Here is a 21,503-nt window from a genome sequence, read left to right as displayed (position 1 = left end):
TGTTTCAGTGGTAACTGGCAACTCCTCTAGTAGTGTTGTCTCTACATTTATTTGGCTTCAAAAACTTGCATAAAAAAAATTTTGTATGCTGACGACCCAAAACCAATCGCTTTTTATAGTTAATTTTGATTTTGTTTACAAAAATTGATGAATAAGAAACAATTTCATACTAAAAAAGTTGTCTCCATATGTATTATTTCACTTTATAAAGCTTTCTGAGGTATAGTAAATTCTTTGCAATTTATGCTGTGTGCTATATCGATATATATTTGCTTATATGCAAAGTTTTTTGGGAAAATATTGGATGATGTGCTTACATTTCATTTCATAAAAGCTAATGCATTAATCAAACTAAGGATGTGTCGATAACACAAATAATTAAAGAAATTTGGTGAGATTGTATGTACTCAAGAGACGATTGGAACTAAGATTTAGGCTCTAAAATGTTGGAGCTTCTTGTGTGTATTCAGATTCTTTTTATGAACTTTGTTTGTTAAAATATAATTATGCATCGTATTTCTACCTATGTTTTTAGTATAAATTGTGAGATCAAAGAAGGATCACTTGTTGCAGTTGTGGGTCAAGTTGGGTCTGGAAAATCATCACTAATATCAGCATTACTTGGTGATACAGAAAAAACGTCTGGTTACGTCAAAACAAGTGTATGTATTCACTATTTATGATGTCACAATTATATATTAGATGTTTAGGATTCTGTACCATTTTGCTCCAATCAATCCCACTGTTCTCATACCCGGCATGGACTGGTGACTGGACAAGCGACTGTGGCTGGCCAACTGATTAATTTGTCTTATTCTTTTTTCTCTCAGAGTTAAATAGAAAAATTCTGTGCCGTGTTTCGATAGGATTACGGTAGAAATATTTATGATGATACTGGACTAATACTGACAAATACAATTAATTTTGTATTGGTAAATTTCTAGTCTTGCATGTGTCAGCATTTTATTTTTCGTAGTTGGTCATATATTTGTCAGTTAGTTGTAGGTTTTATACTTTTGCTATGCATACAATTTCATGTAATGTTTTGAAACAATTCCTACCAATTGTTTACTAAACTGACTATTTTTCATGTTTGATATAATCCATTTATATATAGGGCACCATTGCATATGTTGCACAACAAGCTTGGATACAAAATGCAACTGTTCGAGATAATATATTGTTCGGTCGACCACTCAATGTTTGTGACTATCAGGATGTGATAGAGAATTGCGAATTGAAAAGTGATTTTGATGTATTACCAGGAGGAGACATGACAGAGATCGGAGAAAAGGTATACTTTTTGTTCTAGTGTTGTGTCTGTACGATTATGATAACTATTTTTCGAATTTGATATTTTTTATTTTCAAAACTGGGGTTTGTCTTCCATTTATTGTCAGTCAATGCTCATTATTTTAAATGTGTATTATTTGTGCTATTTCAATGAAGAAATGTATATTCAGATTTTTTGAACTCCTTATACTGTTAAATAAATACTTTGTGGTATTTTGATGTTTTGTAGCAGTATTGAATGGCTTTAAATTCACCTATGTAGTGATATTACCATTCTCTTTTTTCTATTTAAAGGGAATAAATTTATCAGGAGGACAAAAGCAGAGAGTATCAGTAGCAAGGGCTGTTTACCAGGACGCTCAGGTATGGTGATAATAGAAAAATACAATTTCAATAAATATAAATAGGATATAGTTTATAGATTAAGGTGAAGATTCGTAATGTATTTCTGACTTGACTGTAGTCATAAAGATGTATATTTCCATTTCATTTATATAAGACCAGATAAACGCGCTAAATTCTGCATTTTAACTAAATGTCCGTATTCAATAATAAATTATCACAAAATAAAATCTGACCGAGGCTTCATGAAGCTCTGTTTTTTCAGCTGAAGGTATTGCGTGTGTTTCTGATCTTTTTTAGTATAGTACACTTCCAAATCTTTTTTCATCATGTTCAACTCCAATTTGATTATACATGGGTTAATTCATGACAACATGAAATTTTAATTTTCTTATGTTTAACATTTAATATTTTTGCCTTATTGAATAAAATATTTATATAAAGTTTAGTGAGCAAATTGATTATTCAAAAACTCAAATCGTGTATTGTAATTTATTTTGTTGTTCTTTAAACTGAAAATGCTTATAATCAGAATAAATGATACAACGTATTTCCAAATAAAATCAATAATTTGAAACTTGTATGTGTTAAAGTGTTACACTGGCTTCAGAAAAACATGTCTATTTTTGTAGATAATATTTTTAATGAGTTATATATTTGTTTATTTATCAGATTTACTTGTTTGACGATCCACTCAGTGCAGTTGATGCTCATGTCGGCAAAAATATTTTTGAGAATGTCATCGGCCCGAGAGGTTGCCTCAGGAAGAAGGTAAATTTTCATCAATTGTGGATTATTTTTACATTACGTATATAGTTATTTACCATAAACCGCTTTGTATCTTATTTGTTTACTTTACATGAGAAATGTTAAATTTTAAAAATAACTCTAATGAGATAAACATATAGAGTTGATTGTTAATGTTTCAAAATTAACCATAACCACAGTGGCCTTGTGGTTAGAATGTCAGATGTTGGCAAATGTATTGTGGTCAAGCCCTACGTTCCAGACTTGACTCAGGGTGTAGTGAGTGGGTAGGCCATGCTAAATCATGAAGATTTAAGTCTTTCAAAACTAACGACTTCTACCTATTAGTAGGGCTGGGCATTTCGAATCGAATATTCGAATCGAATAGTAAATTATTCGAATCGGTTCAGAACTAAATTTCGAATCGCCGCCATCTTGTTTTTATCTTTCCGCTAATGGTCGAGGTGAATTCCCCAATTTTTTTCTCATTGGAGTCATATTTTTTCAACGAAGTTCTAACATATGACTATTTTCTGTAGTGAGTTATTGATAAAACGTGTTTGTTATTCTGTGTGAACGCTCAGTAATCTAGCTGGGTGATTTATTCTATGTCTTCAGTAATTCATTTGTTGAGAGGACCAATTACTATAATAAAGTCGCTTACAGTTATATATTTTCAAGTATTCGAGATTCGATTCGAAAAAAATTATTCGATTCGATTCTGAAATCACAAGGTATTCGAAACTGCCCAGCCCTACCTATTAGTGGTTGCTTGTACAGATCCTTGTTCAAAGTAAAAGAAGTGAAAAATTCTCATAGAAATCACGACTGTTTTGAAATTGAAGTTTGTAATTTTTTTTAGAAATTTACTTGTGTCGTGTTATTGGTGTGTTTCACTCCTTCAAAATAAAATTTTCCTTCTGTTCTATGACAGACTAGAGTTTTGGTCACACATGGAATTGCATTCTTACCACTAGTTGATAACATCATTGTTCTGAAGGATGGCAGAATTTCAGAGGTATGATTTACTTGTATTTTAAAATTCGGACTACCATGTTCAAATTCAAATGTGAAGGCACAGTTACGCACTATATAGAAATGGGTTGGGACTTGGGGTTTACTTTGAATCATCTAGCTAATTATTTGATTCATATTTAGTCATTGAATTGTACATTGTCGCTAGTTTGTATTCTGCTAAACTTAAGTATCATTAACTCACTAACTATGTGCAACATGCACACATGATATGTCGGTCATGTGACCGACTGCCTATTCTTTTTGGACTTTTGCTTGTATTGCCGAGTCTGTACCTATGATGTCACAATCACAAAGGTAGTTAAATAACATAAAGTCGATAATTTATAGCTCGCTAACATTCGTAGACTATTATATACATTGAGATGCTGCTATTTTGTTGCTTTTATCGTATAAAAACAAACGATTTTAATTATCACTTACACAAAACAAGTTTTTCTTATGTCCTCTCCTGACCAATATACTACTTACAAAATACAAATGTTAATCCTTCTTCTGGTATATATATCAGTTTGAGCATAATTTCTATGGAAGATGGAACAAAATCACTTCTTACATGTTTCAAGAATATAACACATAATTGTAGTTTAGCTGTTCACTATTTCTTTAACAAATATGAAATAATCAAGTACTTATATTATTGCACTATTAGGTTGGAAGTTATTATGAACTTCAAGAAAGAGATGGTGCATTTGCTGAATTCTTAAGGAATTATGCGAATACCGATGATGAGGAAATGGATGAGGGTGATCCAACAGGTATTTTATTATGTTCAGTCTGTTATATATGGAGAAACCTGTTTGATGCTGAATAAGAAAGAATACAGTAAAACCTCCACTAACGAAAGACCCCGAATACAAAATTTTCAAGTTGCGAAACATCTTTCCGGAGAAAATTGCTTCGAATAACGAAAGTTGTTTCTAAATACGAAAGGCCGAAAAACTGAAAATTTAAAAGACGCGCTGTTGGCTGTTTGAGCGGATGGGCAGCTCTGTTCCAAAGTGGACGCCTGAGCTGCCATTGGCTCAGCAACTTCCAGCCATTCAATTGGCCCTATTGTTTCCCTGCGGGTACGTACAATGCATCTCACTCAGTTTCATTTGCTAGCGAAATTCAGTGAACGGAAAAGTGTTTTTTTCGTTTGTGGTTTAGTGTTTATGTCAGAGTTTTATGGAGGGACTTAGGCCGAATTAGGGCATTTCTAGAGTAAAATGCATTTATACTTTTCTGCTCTCGAAACGACTTTCTTAATTAAGTAGAGTTTCTACTGTATTTTTTCCCTATAGCACTAATACAGTTATGGAGACTCTCATAAACTTATTAACGAAAATTCTTTTTAATTTTCTCATTTGTTATGTAGCGAGTAACGAGTGACTAATTAACTATTACCATACCTGACATGGACTGGACTGATCAGGAAAAATATATGAACATCTTATTCTATTCTTATTGTTATCAAGTCTTTTGTCTTACGATATGTTTCTTTATTTTGTTACCAAACCAGACGTTTGTTCATATTTTTATTTAATATTTGATATAAATTTTCTCATTCAATTTAACCTTATATATGGTTGGTTCATTCATTTACTTGGTTTTGTATATCACTCTACCACTATTTTGAATTTACATAATTTGAAATTGTTTCAATCCAGTTCTATCGATCTCACCTGATGTTTTCTCTATACATGATGATGAGAGAGATATTGAACTTAGCTTGGAGGAAGATGTCAATATAGCTGCTAGAAAAAGAATAATGAGGTAAACTGATGTAATTTAATAAATCTCCATAAATTACCCTATTAGCACACATTTCTAAGCAAGATGGCTTAGTCATAAGACCACAAAGTCTGTATCACGCACAGTGATCTACCCAGAAGGAATTGTGGGTTGGAACCCGCCTTTTAAAACGTAAAAAAGGATCTTAGCTAGCTGTTAAGGTCCAAATTGGCAATTAAAAATTTCAGAACGCCCCTGATCATGTATATATAATATGTGACTTGACCACAAAAAAAATTGAGTGCTAGCCAATCCCTACTGCGAACCAACATAGTGGCGCCTCAAAAAGAAGTAGTTCAGGATCTGTATAAATCATTGGAGATCTTATATTTATAAATGCTCATTAATCTCTATTTAAAGACATCTTAAATACTTAAAATCAAATGCATTTAGTTCTCCAACTGTGCTGCATTCTGGGCATTCACTATATTGTTTTTCTTTTCATTCAGTGATAGAAGTAGAGATTCAAAGAATGTTTATGCTGGTCCTGCATGCAAGTATGTACCTTTGAAAAAGAAATTGAAGGATGAGGAGAGAGTATGCAAGTTACCTGAGAAAAAAAACTTAGCATCTGGTGATAACTTGATTGTAAAGGAAACTGCTGAAACTGGAAGGGTTGGTTATATTATCATTATCACTATATATAATAGGATTTTCATATTTATCCCGTTTGTGAGAGAAGGCTGATAACATGGTGCAATCATATGCCGAACTATGGCATCTCGCCTGCTTATTAAACAGTCCATGTGGGTATGGGAATAGTGCATCTGACATGTCCATTTGACTCTTATTCCTGTTATAGAAGATGAATTTGTCTGTAACCGGAAACTGTCAATTTTCAAATTTTTGTTGCTTTTTCATTGATAGATGAATATTAAATCAGATTGTAACTTGAATGGATACATGATTTGAAAATCGCCATTTGGTGTTTTGAACATTTCGACAAAAAATTCAAATTGCGATTACATTATTCTTTGTAAAGGCAATTGATAATTTTCAATAATCTCCTTATTCAAGTTCAATCTTTTCTGCTTAGATTTTTAATTCAGTACAATATATTATCTTTCAGGTCAAATTATCTGTGTATTTATCATATGCTCAGTCCATTGGAATTCTACTTTGCATGTTAATTTGCATACTGTATGCTATGCAGAATGCTGTTTCAATTTATTCCAGTATTTGGTTGTCTGGTAAGTGGATTGTTGTTTTTTATATGATGTATTTATGCATGTTTCACTCTGAATAAGGTTCGCATAAGCAGCCACTGCCAGGTGATGAGGAACTATAGTTTCAAAATTATTCTGGTTCGGCATTGCCTATAGCAGGGGTGCGCAACCTATGGCCCACAAGGAAAAATTGTGCAGCCCGCAGACAAGTGCCAATTGGATTCGGCTCGTGCTTTCACCCAGTTATTTTTATCTGGCCCCTCTGAATTAAAGGTTGCAAACCCCTGGCCTATAGTATGAAAGGACCTAAATTTTTATGACTCGACATTGCCTATATTTATTAAACACGTAGTTAGCACCCTGTGAGCTTATAAGAAGCAAAAGCCATCGAAAATGGATTGAACTTCACACTGGTGCTACAGAAAAAATGCATCATGAGCAGAAAACAATTCCATTTTATTTTTAAATGCTTTGAAATATATTTACTCTGAAAGGAGGCCTCTATTACAGATCATTTTTTGAGGATTTCTGGCTAATTGAAATTTTTTCAAATGGTTTATTTGAGAATATTGCAAAGAAATATGTGTCCCTTAAGCTGATATCAGATAATCGGTTAAAGCAATATTCATCAAAGTACTTTCAATAAAAAATTGAATTAGTTTCACTAGGTTTAACATTTTCATATGAATACGATTTTCATATTATTTTCACATATATAATATCTCACATCCTACTTTTTAAGACTGGAGTAATGATCCTGTGATAAACGGCACTCAACATAAAACAACCCTACGTCTCTCTGTTTATGGTGTGCTGGGACTTTCACAAGGTATACTAACTAACATGACATTACTATTTTCAGTTATTCGTTATACTAACTCATATAATCATCTTTTTTAAAGTGTAATGTGTATTACAATAATGGTATTTATAATTTAAAACTTGTTTCATGTTGATAGCACTGATAAAGTTCAGACTATTTCAATCGCATCACAAACTGATAGTTTTCTTTTGTGTGTGACTTCTGTCTGCTAGGAGTTCGGGTGCTTATTATATGTATTTGTCACACTTCTGTTCTGTCTATATCTTGAACGATTTTGCACAGATCTTTATATGTACTTAAATATCTTTGTAATCTGTGCTTGATTTTCTATTTTACTTGTCTGAGTCATTAATCAGAACCTTCACTGGTTTTATTATGGTTGGATTTTTTCAATGAAATTGAATTTTCTACACTTAGACAACGCTGTATTATTAATCTGTTGGTATTACTCCATTCTATTTGCAGGACTGTTTCTCATTAGTGGATAACATATTTAAGTTATACAGGGTTTTCATAAAGTCTTATATTTAATCAGGTAAAAAAAATCTTGGATACACTTTGTGCAAATATGGTTTGAATCAAACATTGATGAAAGTAATACAAACCTGGTTATCAAGATTTATTGACAACTGACTTTATAACAAAATCGTAACATGACTTTATGAACACCCTTTATCACTTTTAATATGATCTTCAACAGAATTTACATTGTCTCAACTTTCTATATTATTCCATTGGCCAATATGACTCATCACTACTATTTAAATGTCATCTTATTTACTATATGTTTGTAAAAAATTGTTTGTGTTCTTAGCTCTCTTGGTAATGTTTTCGTCATTCACTCTCACTTACGGAGCAGTAGCCGCTGCAAGAGTATTACATTTGGATATGCTTGAGCAAGTGTTCAGAGCTCCTATGTCATTTTTTGACACCACTCCACTCGGAAGAGTGATCAATCGTTTCAGGTTCGGCATTTTTGTCGAAATTGTTAACCTAATTCAATAATTAATCATTAAATCTTTAAATTTCAATTAGATTTCATCGCTTAATTAAAATAATTTGGAAAAGAGTTAACCGACGGATGAGGTGTAGATGAAAATCACTTTATATAATTGAATTTTAATCTCAGAATTCTAAAATCTTGGTGGAATTGTATTTTTGATGCAATTTTTATTTCCAAGTAAAATGGATTGTTGATACAGACTGACATGCCAAAACCCCAACCTCATTTTATTATTAAGTAACATCACAATTTACATTAATCAGAGAAAATATGAAGTACCGGTAACAATAATTTCATTCCAGTAATGAATTTGATATTCTTCCAGCAGTCTGAGGTTATGAAAATTAAATCTGTCAAAAAAAATTTTTAAAGCTAACGATCTGTTTTGATTTTTCGGTAATTTTTTCATAGAAAACAAATTTAAATATAATCTGATGAATTTGAATAATCAAAATAATTAATTGGTCATCATTTACAGCAAGGACGTTTATCTCTGCGATGAAATCATTCCCAGAACAGTGCAGATGTTTCTCATGACTTGTTTCTCGACCATTTCCACTTTTATGGTGATATGCTACGGCATTCCAATATTTGCTGCTGTCATCATACCCATACTAGTTTTCTACTATTTCATTCAGGTTAAATTTTTTAATTTTTTTTATTTTTTTGTTTGCACATTGAAAACCAGCAGCTAAATTTTTTTGATGCAAACGGAAACCCAAAATTTTAAATAATTCATCTACGATTGAGCCAATATAACAGTAAAGTAGCTAATATCTACATCGTTTTGGATCTAGGTAAACTTCACCTGTCCTCTGTTGTCAAATATGATTATCACATCCATCGGCAATATGTTTACTAAAAGTTCAAAATGCCAAATTTCTGAAAAACTTATAGTCATCAGGATTTAAGACAGGCATTTCATTTAAGTTTCAGTTCAAAGTGTTGAAGTTTGTATGGAAGAATTTAGACAGTGCATATGGGCTCCGAAGAGTATACTTTTTGTTAGTCATTCAAATTTAGAAGTTTCTGAATAATATAATGTAAATAAAACATGTATATTGAAAAAATTCCAAGGAAAAAGTGGGAATTAAAGGTTATGTATAGGTATACCAATAAATGTACCATGCATTATTGATGCATATGAAACGAATAACTCTTTTTTCTGTTCCCATACTCAACATGGACTGGTAGCCGGACAAGAGGGCATGGTTACCCATATAATTAGGCAGTCGTATCGACATTTCTCTTCCTTGCGATAAATCTGAAAATCATATCCTATCATACTATCATCTTTTTGTTCAACAATTATAATTTAGAGTGTTTTTCTCACAGATTAATTCCGGTTTAGAGCAATTGATCAAGTGTTTGCATGATCATAATTTTTTGTTGCATGATACTTAGAAATAATATTTTTCTAGTTCACACTACTGTGCAGTATTTTTATCTAATTCATATGAAGGCTGATGGTGACTTCTAATACTTTAAAATAATAATAATAGTGTTTATTGTCTGTGTTTGTTTCATGTTGTTTTTCTGCTATCATTTATGGGCAAAATTTGATATATTTTTTAAATTTATATTTAAACACTTTCCATAACTTTGGCTTAGTTGTCAATTGCCTATGGTTTCACTATGTTGGCATTACAGGTGCGAGATTTGGGGTTAAAGTTCAATTGCCAAGCCAACTACCTTATCTAAGTTGTATTAAATTGTCCAAACCGGAAGGCGGAAAGATACCTTTCCAGGAATTGGAACTTCTTGTATTATACTTGTAAATTCTGCAATGAATAAATGCTTATATTTCTGGATCATAACTTTCCATGATTCTTCTTCTTCAGTCAATCAAACAGTAGTGATTCTGACATCATTATTAACATGTATGAGGCATTGTTCGCGCTCAGCATGGCAATCTTGACTGGTTTTATTAAATATTGATATATTAATTGAATCTTGGTGATTAGCAAGGTTTATTAATTTTTTGGATTATAGTGATGACTACTTTGCTATAATTTTGTTTATATTATCGTCTCTAATTTCTATGTTTAGCAATGATAATACTACGATTGAGTGTGAATTACCGTACATTGAAAGTTATACTTTAATTTCAATCATTGACAACTATTATTAATCTGACATGATGCCCATACATTCAATTTGGAAGTAGGATTGGGTAATTCAAGTTCTCAAAGTCGAGAACTATTGCTATGATTGTGGTCCAACAGATATATAACCTGATACTGTATTTGTCTCAAATAATTCAATTATAGACCTATTAGGGCATTTCATATAACTGTGGATCATATAATCATCGGTGAGCCACATTTTTTGCACCAATGGGTCTGATTGCACTGAACACAAACAAACGATTGTTGTGGTCATTAGGAAATAGTGTCTCATTTCAAACTCTAAAATTTTCATTATTTACTATATTTCTTTACTCTCGTTTGGAATTTGGATTAAATTTCATTATTCCAAAATGTTACTTACTTTCTTCATCTTTCGACCGTCGGAAAAAATTAATTTGCATTTATTAATAAAAATTTATTCATCGGGATTGAAAAAGACAAATATTTAATTTTCTAGTTTGGTTTTATTGGCAGATATATTTGCTAAATTTATGTTAGTAAAGATCAGCTCAATGAGATCTGATCACTTTCGCAAAAATTCCTATAAACATATCAACAAACAGATCAACCTTTGTCAGTAGATAAATATCTGATCTAGTGAGTATCTTTCCATAGAAACTCGCTATGTGAATTTGTATCGATGAAAATTTCAATTTTAAAGGTGTTTTTGTTGGACTTGCTGTGGTGGTTCAATCATATGGAACTTTAAAAGCAGCAAGTCATTTGCACAGAGATATGCTGTGCAACTTATTGAGAGCACCAATGCAGTTTTACGACCAGACACCGATTGGCCGTATTATTAACAGATTTTCAAAAGATGTTGACACCATGGATAATACGCTTCCGAGGTTGGTTGTGATTGGTTGTTGGTATCAGATTGTTGTGAACAGTGCATAATACCACTTTTTTGTAGTAGAGATATAGTTAGATGGATTATATTCTTGCATATAAGCCGACCCCCTAAAACGGCCCTAATATGGTGAATTTATAAAAATTTACATATAAGACGACCCTACAAATCATAACACGCTGTACGCACCCATCGCAGCAAATGGTTGCAGAGGAGAATTGGTACGATCAGAGTTATGCGCACTATTTAGTCTTGCAACTTTTTTTTTCAAACTTGGCTTATATGTGATGATATACGGTGAATAGTGTTTTACTATTAAATATGCAAACAGAAAATCCGAAATTCAACTCGTTATACAGAACATGCATTTATCCTTATTATTGTGTTCATTCCTTCATGGCATTGACTCTTCTAAAAACTAAAAACCTCGTTGGTTTAATCTTCGTTTTAATTTGGATTGCCATTTTCCGAAATTTTCAAAATACTAAACTTTTTCATTACATTTTGGCCGGCCATAAGCCTCAAAAATTGTCAGCTAAAAGGGTGTTAATGCAATTGGATGAAATATCATATTTTTAGATGCATACAAATGTGGCTGACATGCATGTTTAAAGTATTCGGAGCAATTATCGCCATCTCATTTGCAACCCCACTGTTTATAATCTCTTTCGTTCCCCTCATTATCATGTACTATTTTATTCAGGTAAAATGGTGATTGAAAAATCTGATCATATTTTTTATTAACTTGTTTCAGAATAATTCAGTGGTGGCTACAATGCCTATTTTACGTGTTAAGCACACTGTGTGTCATCAGCTATGCGACACCTCTCTTCTTAATCGCGTTCGCTCCTCTAACAGTGTTTTATTATTTCATTCAGGTTAGTTACATCATGTGAGAATCTTGTTGTCCAATGGTGTGTTACTTTTTCTGCTGCCTGTACCATAGTTAACATGTTTGCCTGTTGCTGCTTTTTTTCGTAAATTTGTCTGCCGTGTTCAAATATCTTCTAGAATCAATAGTTTACTATTACTGATATCTTTTACGCATAGAAATTTTATAAATGTCCCAACTGTCAAATGTTATGCAGAGAATTCTTCAATTTTATTTTCAAAATATCTCAGTGTTTAGAATTTGAAATTTTTCATTTTTTACAAGATAATGTGTTAAAACCTAAATTTAAATTGCTTTAAGTTGAATTTTCTCAATTTAGTGCATGCTGTTGCTTGCTTTCATATAAGATTCATTTGTTATTAAATGAATATGTTGCACGTTTCATGCATATTCATTCAATCATTTGCATGCTTGCATATTTTTCGCTCTAGTTATGTTCAGTTCAGTTTTCATTTTTTACTTATATGGATGCTCTCACAAAAATCATATGTATGGATTAGTTGAATCTGTCAGATCAGATCTTTGCAATTGTGTAGATAGGAATGAAATGATCTCTAGTTTGATATGATTATAGACTGGTATTTGAATACAGCATGTTTAGATTTTCGATATGATGTCTTATTCAGGATTGCCCATAGAGTTTTGCATAATTCTCAATTCTGAAACCACTTTTTCTATTCAGTATATTTGTCATTTCTTGACATTGAACCATAGCTTGATAAAAAATTTATATTTTCACAATCTACCGGAACTTTCAACTTGTGAATTGAAACTGGATTTGTATGCTGGAAACATTATATTTTAGTGACATGCTGTATATTTAGTTTATAGAGCTCTGGAATGCTAGAAGCTCTGATAGGGGATTATCTTACTTTCAATATCAAGAGTTGAGATGTAGTTCGTTTCGCAATCAAAATGCTATGCAGTTATTGGCTGGTTAGCCAATATAGATTTAGATTATTTTTTTGTTATTGTTTGTATTGCTATAGACAAAGTATAGTATCAACGCAGTTAGTCATAAGTATAACAGAAAATTAGTTGATAAATCAATACACCAATTTCAAGAAAACATGAATGTCAAAAAAGCACTTGTCTGCTTTCGTTTTTCAACAGCACTTGAGTAAACAACCTATTTTTTTTTGATCGTTTGACCAATTCCTGGATTTGTATTAAATGGAATTTTTCAAATAAATATCTTCTGAAATATCACAAAATTAATAACCGGTACTTAAAATATCACATAAACCAGTTTGATATGTAATGGTATATGAATCAATAGCATAAATAAATAAGCAAATAGCATTTTTTGTGTTTAATCACTTTGTATTTAGAGACAATATTACTAAATTCGTGCTCATTTGAATATTTTAAAAAAATAAACAAATTTTTTTTGCTGAGTAATTACATTAATTAAAAATTATTTTAAATCAGTGTTTGGTTTGCATTTTTTTAGTTCATTAAATTAACCCCGTTTTGCTAAAAAACAATTTGCTGCTGTTTTTTGTTTTGTTTCTTATTTTACAATAAATGTACATATACCGGTAGTTATCATCTAATTAAGCATGTGCCATTGATACACATTGATTCAAATTATTAATAAATCATGCTTGATTAGATATGGTTACACTGTTAAATGTAATGGGAATATATACTTTTAACAGAGATTTTATGTTGCAACTTCTCGTCAACTGAAAAGATTGGAATCAATCAGTCGTTCTCCTATTTATTCACATTTTGGAGAAACAGTTACAGGTAATACTTGTAATATGACAAATCTCTAGCAGAGACCTCACTTTTAAAGTCATTTTAGGATCTGTGATTCTAACTTGAACCTACCAACTCTTCTGAAATGTAATGTCAGATTATTTTATTCTGCATACAATGCAATGTGGATTCAGCTATTGTATTCGCCTGCCAACTGTGTGGCATTTTATTAAAGTCATAGTCATGTTTATTTTTTCCATCCAGTAAAAAAAAAATTAACATGCAATCTTAAGACAAATAATATTGAATACACATTTCACTGGAGAAGGGAAACCTCGAGGAATTAAAGCTGGTTATCAAGCAGCGACACCCAAGGTTCAAATATCTAAATAAACATTAGCAAGTTTTAGCAACTTGATTGTTGGAGAACTGTTATCATTGATGATCGAGGCTTTGGTAGTTGAAACCATCTAATCGCAGTCATAGCGTTAGACTGTATTGGCTTGTTAGAAAATACATCTCAGAGGTTCGAATCCTATTTGCTCCACCTTCCACAGGGGTGTCATGAATTGGATAGACAATTCCGAACTGGAAAAAATCTGATCTGTTTAAAAATAGTACATTGTCACATATACGCTTTGTTTAGAGCGAAGATGCGAAATCAGCATTGTATAAAAAATGATCTGGTCAATCTCTAATAATCCTATCCAAAGGCAACAAAACATTACAATATGTGATGCACCAACTTCTTATTTAGGTGCCAGTACCATTCGTGCCTATGGCTTGCAGAGGAATTTTATTTTGGAGAATGAACACAAAGTTGATTTGAATCAGATGGCATATTATCCTAATATTGTATCAAACAGGTACTTGATGTTCAATATAATTTTAATAGCAAATTTTGGTGGCTTAAGGTTTGTCTTGAGCCTGTCCCACTGACATTTTGATAGAATCAAATTTGTACATTGGTTCAAATTATCAATGTATAAATTGTATTTACATTAAAATAAATCTACTTTGTTGATTTAAATTTTTTGCAGATTTTCTGTATAGAATTATCAGTATAACTGTACTGCTTCATAAAATTCATTGCACTTGGCTTAAGTACAACTCTAGTCAATTATAATTGTGTTAATTCAAGCTTTTTCATTCATCATTAAAAAATTTGTAGGTTCAATATGTCTATACCAGTGGTTGGCAACTGGACATGGACATCCTCGCTTCTACATAGATAGATATCTTTGAAGGTCCATGAGCTTTGAATGTATGATTGGGAAAATAAAAATACTCGCCAGCATGGTCAAGTCAAGGGCAACTATATTAACCAGGCTAGGGCATAGCACAAGATTTTGCTGAAAAGTCTGGGAACCACTGGCCTAACTCATGTGTCATTTTGGTTTACCAATAATGTTTGAAACCATCCATTTACTATTTTGTTATATTTTTCATTTATAGAATTTCATTTATTATATATTCATTTAATTTATAGATGGCTTGCATTACGATTGGAGTTTGTAGGAAATTGCATTGTGTTGTTTGCTGCAATATTTGCTGTTGCTGCCAAAGGTTCAATATCTGGAGGTATTGTTGGTCTCTCCATCTCTTATGCTCTTCAGGTTTGTATTATAAATTTTATTATTATAGGATAATTATATATATCCTTGGGAGAGGAACGTGATAAGGCAATTTAATTATATGAAAACCGTGGCCTATCATCCGGTTACCATTCCATACCAGATTTGGTAACAGTTAACCAACCAGTTACTATTAGTTTTGAATGAGGGGAAGCTGGTGGATGTCGGAGGGAGCTGTAGCTTGTAACCACTGGAGGAGTCATCAGCAATCATTTCACACATGCGAGAGCAAGCATTTTCTTAGCGTTTTACAATGAAGAACCATTATGCATAGAATAGAATTTATGCAGAAGATGGAGAAATTTAAAATCCTCTTCAACTGTTCATCGCGATTATTTTAGTCTCTGTATAAATTTTGATTTTAGTTGTGGATTATTTCATATTGTGATGTTTTTATATCTGTGGAATTTGGTACTAAAGAAGGAAAAAACTTATATTGTGTGAATACATCTGATTTCTGTTTAATATTTCACCCGTTTGGACAATCAGTTGGTTGTAAAATTGTGAACATTGGAATCATCACACTTAGACCAACGTTTCCAACTATGAAAATTTTTGTCGTTTTGGGGGAGGAATTTTGCTTTGTATTTGCTGTAGTATTACTTATAATCTTTAGTTTTTCACTATTACACATAGTAAACTTCTTAGACTGTACAAAAACAGGAATATGACCTGCGTATAACAGTATAACACCAGCAACGGATACATTAAAGTTTTGAGCAAAGTCAGGAAGAATTAAAGAGTTCTAAAATAGGCAAAGGGTGGAATTTAACAAAGATGTTATAAACCACTGTTTTAAACTGCCTTTATAAGATAATAATAACTTACTGATGTACTGCATTGGTCTGACTAGGAATTAGATTCCAGCTATGCCTTTTCTGATACTAATCCTAATACTCATGAAATTCTCTTCAGATAACTCAAACATTGAATTGGATGGTGCGACAAACTAGTGAATTGGAAACTAATATTGTTGCAGTGGAACGTGTCAAAGAATATTCTGAAATTGAGGGAGAGGTAGAGTTCAAATTTGCTTTCATATAAATATATACATTATTGCTGAAGCAGATCTTTTATCATTTCACATTTTTGCTCAGAACGAGTATAGAAAAGAATAACACTCTTATCCACTGAGCTACTCCATTTGAAACTAGGATCTTATAATTTATGCATAGATTACGAAATTTATTTCACTGTGATGAAGCAGTGCGAACGTAATGGAAATTACGATCATGACTCAAGCATTAATAGGTCCGACAAACCAATCACTTTTTTATTTTTTTATTGTGACCAGTTTACGTATTTACGTATTCATAATGCATATGCTTTCTTTATCAATACTGTGTGTAAGAATATCTTCTTCCTTTAGGGATACAATGGTCCCAAAGTGATCTTATTAATATCCATTTTTTGTCTTTTTTATGGATAATGTGTGTTTTTACTTACTTGTTCAGGCATCAGATATTATAGATGATTGTCGTCCTCCACACAACTGGCCAAAAGATGGAACCATAAGTTTCAGAAATTACAGCACAAGATATAGAAAGGAATTGGATTTGGTTGTGAAAGATATTGAAGTCAATATTAAGGGAGGTGAAAAGGTAGGAATTGGTATCGGCATACTGGATAGTGAACATACAGAAAACCTTAAATGTGGTGTGCGTCAGAAGTTCCAGAAGCCAGGATTACAAATTCTGATAAGATAGAAAGGGATTTCTTTTTCATTTTTTCACTGATTTTGTTAGTAAGGTGTTTATTTGTGAGACATTCATAACACCCTCACTTCAAACAAGGCACTGGATGTGCAGCCACTGAAAGTATTTATGTCTCCTATAATACTTTGGTTTTCAGATTGGCATTGTTGGTAGAACAGGAGCTGGTAAATCATCTCTCACTCTTGCTTTGTTCCGAATCATTGAACCAGCTGGCGGTTCCATCTTCATTGATGATATGAATATTTCCAAGATTGGATTGTTCGATTTGAGATCAAAACTATCCATCATCCCACAGGTAAGAACAACTTCTGTAATAACTAGAAGTTCTTCGGGCTGGCAGTCAATTATTATCAACTATCTCTGTCACAAATGTAATGAGGACTATTTTATTTTTTCATACAATGTTCTAGTCTCCGCTGCTAACAAGGCTCTGGTACACGATGTGCTACTATGTTAGAAGAAACAGAATCTTTTCAGTTTTGCATTGCCTAACCCAGCGTTTCCCTAACGATGGCGAGTTGCCAAGTGCGCTGCGAAAATTAACAGAATTGTGTTAAACATAACTAAAATATGATTGACTGTTTTACATAATACAACTGTTTCATTGTTTCTTATTTTAAATGTTGTGTGTATGAATCAATAAATTCATTTGCACCCTTCTATGCTGTATACTTCTATTTGAAGTGTCTTACGTAACAATATAGATATACTCTACTTGTTGCAATTTCACAAGCTGCAGTTTATTTATCTGCTGAACCGAGTTTAGCGAACATGAGTGATTTGTTTAGCATTTTGAAGGAAAATCAGGCATAGATGAGGAAGAGGAATTGACTTTTGCCTTTATTCCTTAGACCTACATTTTTACAAACTATAAAGTACACATTAACGATCACAAAATTGAGTTTAAATTTAAATTGAGCAATCTCTTTTTTGTGTAAGTGTGCCATGTAATTTGGGAACCACTGGCCTAACCACTTTACTACATCCTGAGTGAGGTGATGGACATTGGAGTTTGAACTCAGATCTTTTACCTACAATGCCAATGTTGTTAAGTCCGATGCTCTAACACTAAGCTATCTTTCACATGAATGAAATATGACATCGAATTAACATAGGTGTTTCAAATATTCTATGACAGGATCCAGTATTGTTCTCTGGTACATTGAGAATGAATCTTGATCCATTTGATGCATACACTGATGATCAATTGTGGAATGCTCTCGAACATTCTCATCTTAAACCATTTGTTTCTGGTCTTCCAAAGAAACTAGAACATGATATAGCAGAAGGTGGAGAAAATTTGAGGTATGATTACTCTTTCTTTGAATCAATGCACTTGGCATCCTGAAAAGCCTTCTACGGAGCAAGATGTCCAAACGGCAATTTGAGACCATATATCCACCCCTACTGCTAACTTCAGTAGTTCGGTATAGTTCTGTTGATATGGAGTTCAAATCTGAAGGCTTTTTTTTCTTTTAATAGACTTATGTATAATAAAGTTTAAATGAGAAAAAGTGGTGCCTTATGCTTGTTGTGTTTCGTTTAAGATTCACTCTCACTGTGTGAGAGAGAATTACTCATGTTAAGCCAAATCCAGTGTGCCCTGAATGATGATATTTTAGAACTCAGCTTTCCAGCAAGTTGTGATCCCAATGTCACAATCTTGGTATTACTACAAACTTGATAATGTTCCTGGAAATACTGCAATTGTTAAAACCAGGCTTGTCGCGTTGATTTGAAATTTTTCAAACTTTCTATTTTTTGCGTTGCCCGGTACAGAGCAATCTACAATTGCTTAGCTAAATCACAATTCACTTTTTTTCAGTGTTGGACAACGTCAGCTTGTCTGTTTAGCTCGTGCCTTACTTCGTCATTCAAAAATTCTTGTACTTGATGAAGCTACCGCTGCTGTTGATCTTGAGACTGACGATTTAATTCAGGGAACTATCAGGGTTGAATTTGAGGATTGCACAACATTTACTATTGCTCACAGGCTCAACACTATCATGGATAGCACCAGGTAAAACATTATTACACGATGCAATGAAATAGTGTCTTATCATTTATGTTATAAGCATGGGGAATTTTTGTCCGATATTTTTGTCCGCATAAAAAGTTCGAAACATTCTTTTACCCACTTCTTGCATGCCTTGCCGTGCAGATTGTAAATATTATTCAAAGTGCATTTGTGCCTATTTGATTTAATCAAATAATATCGGATTAAAAGTTAAGAATTCATTAAACATTCAATTCAATAATGCTCAACTAGAATGTTGAAATAACCCTTTATTAAATATGCCATATTGGTAATTGTACATCAGAAGCTATTCTTCTACAGCTTTGACTATCTTATTTTAAAATGTTGTTTTTGCTTTGCAGAGTTCTTGTCCTTGATGCAGGAAAGGTTGCTGAGTTTGACACTCCCATTAATCTGCTGAAAGCAAAAGGAATTTTCTATGGAATGGCCAAAGATGCTGGATTGGCAAATTGAGGACAAGATTGAGTTAATATCGATCGGGAATTGGTTGATATTTTATGGGTGATTTATCTCCAGACCTGATTTGATCATGATAATATGTTAGTTGAAAGTATATCTTTCAATGAGTGTTATGAACCTTGGCAACCTTGTATGCATGTTACTGATTGTACAATATCACCTGCTTACAACTTGTTGATCTTGGAAGAACCCTTTTACTAAGTTGTTGTTTTCCAGTGAAGTACATCCATTTAAAATAGAAGCATGATTTTCAATATTCAATCATGGGTAAAAGAATTGTAATGATATGAGAGCTAATAATGTGTGTACAAAAAAAACATAATTTTAGTCTAGTTTACTTTGAAAAGCATAATTTCAGTCTAGTTTACTATACTATTCATATATAGACATTGTCAAATTGCCTTGCTTTGCTTTAACTATTATCCCATCTTGTGATTATTATGCCATGAAGCCAAGTATATTGTCTGTCTTGAAAGTTTGTACATTCATCCTTTTTTTAATGTAGTAGTAATTGAATTCATTGCCTTTTTTTGTTTTTTTTTCATCATCTTGGGAAAAGAGATGATACTATTTTGTTTATTACATGCCAAATTGCATTGACCTGAACTACACATTTTATATTTTTTGGTTTTAATTTGAAATATCACAAGTGCTTAAATTAGGTATTAGTGGTATTATAAGAAATTTTATTTGAAACTGGTTCCAATCTCAAAATATCAACATTGATATAGTTTAAATACAATCATGTTGATACATTTTTCTTATTGTGAAGATTATCACTATCAACATTAAAATATCTATTTTTAAATTTTTTTGAAGGAAACATATTGTAGTACTTGATAAACTGGTCTGAAATCAAATAGAATGTGAAATATACTCGAAGCTCTACTGTTAATATTATTTAGCCATAGTGTGTAGTGTTGTAAAAGCATTTTGTAGTTCTTTATTTACTTCTTCAGCTTCAAAATCGTGCACTGAAAATACCATTATGTAAGATTGATTTTGTGTTTAACATTTTTCATTTGTTATAGCAGAAAGACGCGAAATGTTACTACCTCAATTTGGCCACATACACATTTTTATATACAAAACCAATTACCCATTTAATAATTACACCAAATCAATTTCATTGTATTTCAAAGTGCAATGTGCATTTACATCCTTGCTCCAAATAAAGTTTTTCATGTCATATCATTATCCTAAGGACCATTTAAATTGAGTTGAATATTGATATTTAATTGAATATCTGATATTGAGTTGAAATATCAGATGAGTTACTGATTTTATACTGACACATCCTATTCATGGATACCCTGACTCCCATTGTTCCATTCTTTCGATTAAACAGTTCCTTTTAGTTCATAACAGGCTTTGGTAGAATTTTTGTAGTGTGTGAAAATTTGTTCTAATATCAAATAAAATTCTTTCAAAAATTTCGTTTAGCTACTATTATTGCCCAGTTACTGTTTATGATTTTTTGTTCCGATCGGTCTTCGCCAATTTTATATGTTTAAAATGATGTAAACATCGTGTATACTTGCAATTTTTGAAAATCTAATAATATGATACGCGAACCTGCCACCATTTTAAAACTTGTAAATTTTATTCGGTTTACTTGTTCAGAAAAAGTTAAAAACATGGTTTCTAAGCAGTTCATCATTGGTGGTATATGTTTTAATGATGGTTCACTTGTGCATTGACTCCCATAATTGTTCGTAGTAATTAATATTAACAGGTGATTATGTAGATAAAATAATTCCTTCACAATAAAATGATTCTTAATAATCGACATCATGGCTTCTATTTTGTTTTATATGGCTGACAGGATTGGTAGGAAAATCTTCAAGGTTGGATTTTGTAGGAAAATCTTCAAGGTTGGATTTGTTTGAAGAGCAAT

General features: G+C 32.1%; 1 protein-coding gene across 4 annotated transcripts in view; it reads left to right on the top strand.

The window, feature by feature from the left end:
• LOC120343561 (multidrug resistance-associated protein 1-like) overlaps nucleotides 1-21,395 on the top strand; it is a 31,570-nt gene extending 10,175 nt beyond the window's left edge. The window contains exons 16-37 of one of the 4 annotated variants that reach the window (XR_005569636.2): nucleotides 536-662; nucleotides 1,118-1,294; nucleotides 1,588-1,656; nucleotides 2,308-2,406; nucleotides 3,317-3,400; nucleotides 4,070-4,175; nucleotides 5,070-5,175; nucleotides 5,643-5,808; nucleotides 6,263-6,383; nucleotides 7,102-7,188; nucleotides 7,997-8,147; nucleotides 8,664-8,823; nucleotides 13,718-13,808; nucleotides 14,518-14,626; nucleotides 15,250-15,376; nucleotides 16,310-16,411; nucleotides 16,849-16,995; nucleotides 17,246-17,404; nucleotides 18,248-18,414; nucleotides 18,935-19,129; nucleotides 19,489-20,277; nucleotides 20,338-21,395. Coding sequence is in view for 3 of the 4 variants with exons in the window: in XM_039412774.2 (XP_039268708.2) it covers nucleotides 536-662; nucleotides 1,118-1,294; nucleotides 1,588-1,656; nucleotides 2,308-2,406; nucleotides 3,317-3,400; nucleotides 4,070-4,175; nucleotides 5,070-5,175; nucleotides 5,643-5,808; nucleotides 6,263-6,383; nucleotides 7,102-7,188; nucleotides 10,976-11,162; nucleotides 11,919-12,042; nucleotides 13,718-13,808; nucleotides 14,518-14,626; nucleotides 15,250-15,376; nucleotides 16,310-16,411; nucleotides 16,849-16,995; nucleotides 17,246-17,404; nucleotides 18,248-18,414; nucleotides 18,935-19,129; nucleotides 19,489-19,600 (2,662 nt within the window). In the remaining variant the exon portion in view is untranslated. Of the gene's footprint in view, nucleotides 1-535; nucleotides 663-1,117; nucleotides 1,295-1,587; nucleotides 1,657-2,307; nucleotides 2,407-3,316; nucleotides 3,401-4,069; nucleotides 4,176-5,069; nucleotides 5,176-5,642; nucleotides 5,809-6,262; nucleotides 6,384-7,101; nucleotides 7,189-7,996; nucleotides 8,148-8,663; nucleotides 8,824-10,975; nucleotides 11,163-11,743; nucleotides 11,868-11,918; nucleotides 12,043-13,717; nucleotides 13,809-14,517; nucleotides 14,627-15,249; nucleotides 15,377-16,309; nucleotides 16,412-16,848; nucleotides 16,996-17,245; nucleotides 17,405-18,247; nucleotides 18,415-18,934; nucleotides 19,130-19,488 lie in introns of all 4 variants that reach the window. The other 3 variants (XM_039412774.2, XM_039412775.2, XM_039412773.2) reach the window with 3 other exon arrangements.
• Nucleotides 21,396-21,503: the final 108 nt, after the last annotated feature.

This window comes from Styela clava, chromosome 3 (assembly GCF_964204865.1).
Source record: "Styela clava chromosome 3, kaStyClav1.hap1.2, whole genome shotgun sequence".
NCBI classification, from domain to species: domain Eukaryota; kingdom Metazoa; phylum Chordata; class Ascidiacea; order Stolidobranchia; family Styelidae; genus Styela; species Styela clava.
Note: the sequence above shows the minus strand (reverse complement) of the source record. Positions and strands in the feature narration are given on the sequence as shown.